General features: G+C 41.7%; 1 protein-coding gene across 1 annotated transcript; it reads left to right on the forward strand.

Moving 5' to 3' along the window:
• The first annotated feature begins 1,303 nt into the window (after nucleotides 1–1,303).
• Nucleotides 1,304–2,722, forward strand: LOC115081282 (olfactory receptor 1361-like). The gene is made up of 2 exons (XM_029585781.1): nucleotides 1,304–2,211; nucleotides 2,689–2,722. The coding sequence occupies exons 1-2, from the start codon at nucleotides 1,304–1,306 to the stop codon at nucleotides 2,720–2,722; spliced, it is 942 nt and encodes a 313-aa protein (XP_029441641.1).
• The last annotated feature ends 4,288 nt before the right edge of the window (nucleotides 2,723–7,010 follow it).

Below are 7,010 nucleotides of genomic sequence, written 5' to 3' on the forward strand. Positions count from 1 at the left end.
CAAACAAGAAATAGTTTCTTTAAGTAATTTTATTAAATAAAAATAAGAGAATATAAGATCGGTGACTGAAACAATTGGCTTTAAAGTAGTTTCTGAATTTTCAGATCTCTTGCCAATACTGAGGTCTTTTCTCTAAAATAAAAATAGTTGAGTTACATTGAGAGAAATAAAGTTCCAAGATTTTAAGTTAGAGATAATACTGGAGATTTGGGTTTAATAAATTAATCATATTCATTTTGAAGTTTTAGGAACACCTAGCTTTATGCTTCTGTTCTAGATCATCAGGGATAGACTGAGCCAAGGCTAGTTTTGCCTCATTGCCGAGACACAAGAATGAGATTTAATGGTTGAGATGTAATTTCTTATCGTATCCATGTTCTGCATTTGTTTCATTGTAAACCGATGTGATGTGCAAATGAACGTCGGTATAGAAAAGCAATAAATAAATAAAGTATTGTAGTTTAGTAGAGAAATTTGAACTACATATGCATTCGTGCAATGACTAAAAACCCAGGATTTATTCAGCCTGTTCCTGATGACCTGGCTCAATCAGCAGCATGAAGAGTAGAAGCTGTGCCATGACATTACTCAGATTGCCTTCTGACCACTGCAAAAATTTCCACCCTGTGCACCTCTTCTCCATCCTCAAGCATGCAAGAAGCTTCAACTCAATTGGCTTACTTCACCTTTCAATCAAACCAAGAGTGTAATGTTAAAATTAATTTGGGTAAAGGTAATAGTTTCATTAAGCTAATGGATATTTTAAGATGAAAGTTTTCAAGATTAATTAGGTCTCTTCCCCATTTGATGACTTAGGGTACAGCTCTCAGCATTTCTTGAGGAAGGATTGTTAACAATCTAGAGGTTTATATTTCAACAGTTTGTCTGGCTAAATTAGGGACTTAGCAACACAAACCAGGAAATTGGAAAATCCTGCCATATTGCCTGGGTCCATTTTATCTAGGTACATCTTACCTGGCTAAATCAGGGGCACACAAGATGTTTTGGAGTGGTCAAACTTAGCCAGATAATATCGATAATCAGAGATATCTGAGTAAATTATTCAGATAAATCCAGTTATTACACAAAGCAGGCCTACAGTTGTCCAGATAAACATATCTGGGTAACTTTGATTTATTCAGGCATATTCATTGGCACAGCATATTGATTGACACATCATATTCACTCTAAGTTATCCAGACTGTCCACTGATGAATATCAATCACCTAATGTTTATAATGTGATGACTGTACTAGTAATATTGCTATCATCTCCCCACTGTTTCCTGCAGCAAATAAAAAGAATGGAAGGAAGGAATGAAACAGATGTGATCGAGTTCATTCTGCTAGGATTCTCTGATCTCCCACAACACCAGGCACTCCTTTTCATTCTCTTTCTGACTCTTTACACTGCCACCCTATCTGGGAACATTGCCATGATTACTGTGATAAGTGCAGATTCCCACCTCCATCGGCCCATGTACTTCTTCCTTGGGAATCTCTCTCTGGTGGACTTACTCTTCATCTCCACCACTGTCCCCAAAATGCTCAACAATTTCCTTTCAGAGAGGAAATCCATCTCCTTCTCCAACTGCCTGCTCCAAATGTACTTTGTTATCTTGTTTGGTACAGCTGAGAGCTTCCTCCTTGCAGTGATGGCCTATGACCGGTATGTAGCCATCTGCAACCCACTTCGCTATGCCATAGTGATGACCAGGAGATTCTGCCTCCAGCTGGTCATGACCTCTTGGATCGCTGCATCTCTGCACTCATTGCTCCATGCTCTGTTGACTGCCAGATTGTTGTTCTGCAGATCTAACACTATCCACCATTTCTTCTGTGAGCTGGCCAAATTGTTAAAGCTCTCTTGTTCAGACACATCCATCAATGAGCTGGTCATCTTCATTGAGGGTTCCTTCGTTGTCATCCAACCTTTCATCCTGATAGCAGTTTCCTATCTACGTATTGCCTCCGCCATCTTCAGGATGACCTCAACGCAAGGAAGGTCTAAGGTCTTTTCCACTTGTTCCTCCCACCTCGCTGTTGTGGCATTATTCTATGGCACAGTGATTTCCCTCTATTTCCGTCCCTCAGCAGAAGGCTCTCTGGAACAGGACAGGGCAGCAAGTGTGATGTACAGCATAGTGGCTCCACTCCTGAACCCGTTCATCTACAGCCTGAGAAACCATGAAGTCAAAGGGGCCCTGAGAAGGTTTGCGTGGAGAAGGACCTTTCAATTAAGATTCTGAATACTCTAATCCCAACAATGAGCCAGAGTATCTGAAAAAATATGCAAGAGGACGTCATACTATTTTAATGTGTTTCAAGCCATATATATACATATATACATACACACACTTGTACATACACATACATTTACACACACTACTATCATTACTAAGCCATTCTTTAAGTCACGATGGGATACTTTATAGGCTTATATGTTGGCTCCAGACTAAAAGCAACAGGATGAGCCAGTCCTTCTATTGCAACTCCAGTGCATCTATGGACTTATAGTTCCAATTTCAGAAATATATCAAGGGCATGTGCCAGATGTGGTATGTTTGTGCAACCCCTGTGATGGTTGAACCCGGATAGTAGTTCCAGATGCCATAGCTCAAATCTAACTTCATGTGGAACACTTCCATGTTGTTATACAATACTATTCTAGGGTTTCCTGCACAGGTAGATTGTTCTCTTTCAAAGCCCTTCACATTACTTAGCTTAAATCCCCATTTTAATTATTGTATACAGCAGTGATGATCACAGCATAGTTAAGCATCAGAGTCATAGTGCAGTAAGAACAATGCTGGAACCTTTGGTGGTTTCCCAAAATACTTTTTACTGATAAGTGGTAAAATGATTAAATAAAGTTCTTTACAGCAGATTGATCACTTTTAGATGGTACAAGTGTTTTTAAATAAATGTGTGACTTCTCACATTCTTGCTTAAGTTTAAGATGGTAATTTCAATTGATTTAATTTTTAAGTTGATGGTTTCTTCCCTCCCATTGGATACAGGGCAAATTAATGACTTCCCTCCCAATGTAGGTGAAGTATCAAAGGATAGAATTCATATTACATAGTCAATTATCTCCTACCTTCTCCTCATAGTTTTCTCCTCTGAACTCCTTAGTTCCCTCACAGTACCTGAATAGCACCAATCCTCATCCTTCTCTTCCTTTCAGTATCAGGATGATACTCTCATAACTCATTTTTTCCAAATTTCCAATAGATGAACTTTGAACTCAGAATGGGGTCCAACTCCTCTCGTCTCTCCCCTTCCTCCTTCTTCTCCTCAGGATGGCTGAAAGTCATACTCTCCTTGGATCTTGATGATTACAGATTCCTCTTGCATGAAGGGAATCTCTCCCAGTTGATGGTAGAGCAGATATTAAATTAGCTTAACGGAGTCCCAAATTACAGAGTACTATAAACTTAAATACATTAATTGAAGATTATAGGGTGGATTGAGAGAGTGGAAATAAACTCACATCCATATAAAAAGGCTCCATAAATTAATAGAAAAGTCAGAGGACAGCCAAGATATGTTGCCTCTGCAAAAGCAAAATGGGAATCCACACAGTAATATGGTGGCAAGGCATTAAATGCCAGAGAAGCCTACCATTTACAAGCTTCCACATGGGGAGCTATAAACCCACAAGGCTGCCCCTATGTCTCCTACCCACACTGAATATTTTTCAGATAACAAAACATTTTTCAGATATATCAGAGAAAAAACGGAGGCCGAAGTGATACAGTGAAACTGAAGGGTTACAAAGAGCAATGTGTGGAAAGAAATGAAGAAATTACAGAAATATTAAACAAATATTTCAGTTCGGTGTTCACTAAAGAAGACCCTGGAGAAAGACCATTGCTGGTTGACAAGACCGTAGATGGAGATAGGGGTAGACGAAACTCTGTTTACAGAAGAGAATGTTTGGGAAGAGCTAGAAAAACTGACAATGCCATAGGACCACTTAAGGTACATCCCAGGACACTAAGGGAGCTCAGAGATGTGCTGGCAGGTCCATTGAAAGATCTGTTCAATAAATCCCTGGAAACAGGAGTGGTGCCGTGTGATTGAAGAAAAGTGGTAGTGAGCCCACTTCACAAGAGTAGTAGCAAAGAGGAGGCTGGAAACTAAAGGCCGGTTAGCTTCACCTCGGTGGTGGGAAAATTAATGGAGACTCTACTGAAGGAAAGGATAGTGGGCTATCTATAAACTGGTGGGGTGCTGGATGTGAGGCAGCATAGATTCACCAGGGAAAGGTTCTGTCAGACAAATATGATTGATTTTTTTGATTGGGTGACTAGAGAATTGGATTAAGGAAGAGCACTCGATGTGAATTACTTGGATTTCAGCAAAGCTTTTGATACAGCCCTGCATAGGAGGCTCATGAATAAAATGAGAAGCTTGGAAGTGGTGCCAAGGTGGTGGAGTGGATTACAAACTGACTGAGAGGAGACAGCATGCAATGGTAAATTAAATCTACTCTGAAGAGAGAACAGTGTTAAGTGGAGTGCCACATAGATTGGTTCTGTTCAATATCTTTGTGAGCGACATTGCAGAAGGGATAGTTTACCTTTTTGAAGATGATACTAAGATCTTTAACAAGGTGGACACAGCTGAAAGAGTAGAGAGAATGAGAACTGATTTAAGAAAGCTTGAAGAGTGGTCGAAGATTTGGCAGCTGGGATTCAGAGCCAAGAAATGCAGAGTCATGCATCTGGGGTGTAGTAATCCAAAAGAGCTGATAATGATTGGGAGGAAAGACTAAACATTTAAACGGATAGCTTATGGATAGATGGCTAACTTGGAGTTAGATGGAATACTTGTGAGTTAGATGGATAACTTGCCATTTAGATGGATAACTTTTGAGTTAAGGCACCTTCCGGTTTGTTTCATTGGACCTTAACTTTTGAGTTATCCATCTAAATGGCTTTAAATATTAACCTCAGTGTGTTTACATGATAAGTTTATGCTGGTGAATATTACAAATTTAAACATGACATCATGATGCAATTTTTAATGCAAAAGGAGAAATGACTACGTACCTGATAATTTTGTTTTCCTTAGTGTACACAGATGGGCTCAGGACCAGTGGGTTATGCACCTCTGCCAGCAGATGGAGACGGAGCAAACTGATATGCAGTGACATCAGCCTGCCAGTGTTCTCTTCAAAAGCCAACTGTGGACAGACTAGCAAAAAACTTGATTAAAAACAGACATCCATTACTGTACTCAATTAACAGGCAACACTGAGCTCAGGCAATGAATGTATGTACCCAATCTAGGGACTGGATGAACACTTCACAGTAATCCCCTGGAACACATAGCCTCACAGCTTCGGCAGCCAAGGGCGGGAAGTTGAATCCATCTGTCTACACTAAGGAAAACAAAATTATCAGGTAAGTAGTAATTTCTCCTTTCCTAGCATGCAGACAGATGGATTCAGGATCTATAGGATGTACCCAAGCTACTCCTTAATTGGGTGGGAAGCTGCCCGCAGCCCAGTCAAAACTGCACATGCAAAGACTGCATCCTCTTGGGCCTGCACATCCAGCCAATAATACTTGGAAAAGATATGTAAGGAGGACCATGATGCAGCTCAGCAAATGTCGACGGGGGACAACAATCTAACCTCCACCCATGACACTGCCTGAGCCCTAGTGGAATGAGCCCTAACCTGAGTAGGCAACAGGTTTTTATCGGTCACATACACGACCATGGTTACCTCTTTAATCCAAGGAGCTATTGTAGCTTGCGAGGCCGGTTTAGCCCTGTTTACCACCACCATGAAGGACAAACAGGTGATCCATCTTTTGGAAAGGCTTAGAAACCTCCAGATACTTCAAGATATGTCTCTTGACATCCAAGGGGCGCAACAGGCTATATTCCTCCACATCTCTTTCCTTATCCAGAGAAGGCAAGGAAATGGAGTGATTCAAGTGAAAATCAGAGACCACTTTAGGCAAGAAAGAAGGAACAGTACAAAGTTGAAATGCTCCTAGAGTCACCAAAAGGAACAGTTCCCGAAAAGACAAGGCCTGCAGCTCGGAAATTCAATGCACAGAACATATCACCACCAGAAACACTGTCTTCAAGGACAATAACCGCAAGGAAAGGCTACACAGTGGTCGAAACGTAGGGCCCACCAAGAAATCCAACACCAGGTTAAGCCTCCAGAAAGGAACCGATAACTGCAAGGGAGGATGAAGATTTTTGACTCCCTTCAAGAAACGGGCTCCATCAGGATGAGACGATAAGGATTCACCATACACCTGGCCCCCGAAACAGACAAGAGCTGCAACCTGTACCTTCAAGGAATTAAGGGCCAACCCTTTTTATTTAACCCATCCTGCAAAAATTCCAAAATGAGCGGGATTTTTAACTGAATGAGGAAAAACCCCTCGATCTTCACACCAAGCCTCAAACACATGCCAAAACAGCACATAGGCTAAGGGAGTGGAAAACTTTCGAGCTCATAGCAAGTTGGCAATCACCACAGAAGAATATTCACACTTCAACAAGTGAGCCTTCTCAGGGGCCATACCGTAAGACAAAACCGAGTTGAACCTTTATGAAGGACGGGGCCGCTGCTGCAACAGATTCTTGTATGGGGAAGACAAAGGGGGGGTCTCTACCAGGAGTCTTCACAGATCTGCATATCATGGTCTTCTGGGCCAATCCAGTGCCACCAGAAGCACCATCCCCCTATGGCCTTCTATGCTGTGAACTATTCTGCCCAACATGGGCCACGGGGAAAAGGCATACAGCAGCTTGTCTTCTGGCCAGATCTGCGTGAAAGCATTGATACCCAAGGACCTTGGATCTCTCCTGCGACCTTCACATTGCGAGAAGTCACCAGAAGGTCTAGGATCAGAAGGCCCCAGCGATCCACTGTGAGCTGAAACGCCTCGTTCGACAATACCAATTCTCCTTGATCCAGAGTCTCCCTGCTAAGAAAGTCTGCTTTTATGTTGTCTTTTCCTGCAATGTGAGAGGCTG

The sequence above is a fragment of the Rhinatrema bivittatum genome, chromosome 1 (assembly GCF_901001135.1).
Source record: "Rhinatrema bivittatum chromosome 1, aRhiBiv1.1, whole genome shotgun sequence".
Lineage (NCBI taxonomy): Eukaryota > Metazoa > Chordata > Amphibia > Gymnophiona > Rhinatrematidae > Rhinatrema > Rhinatrema bivittatum.

What these genes read in the sequence shown, in the direction of transcription:
- LOC115081282 (XM_029585781.1), top strand. Translation starts at nt 1,304, where the DNA reads ATGGAAGGAAGGAATGAAACAGATGTGATCGAGTTCATTCTGCTAGGA. An exon ending in GTCAAAGGGGCCCTGAGAAG is followed by an intron (nt 2,212 to 2,688) that starts GTTTGCGTGGAG and finishes CTGCACAGGTAG; the next exon opens with ATTGTTCTCTTTCAAAGCCC.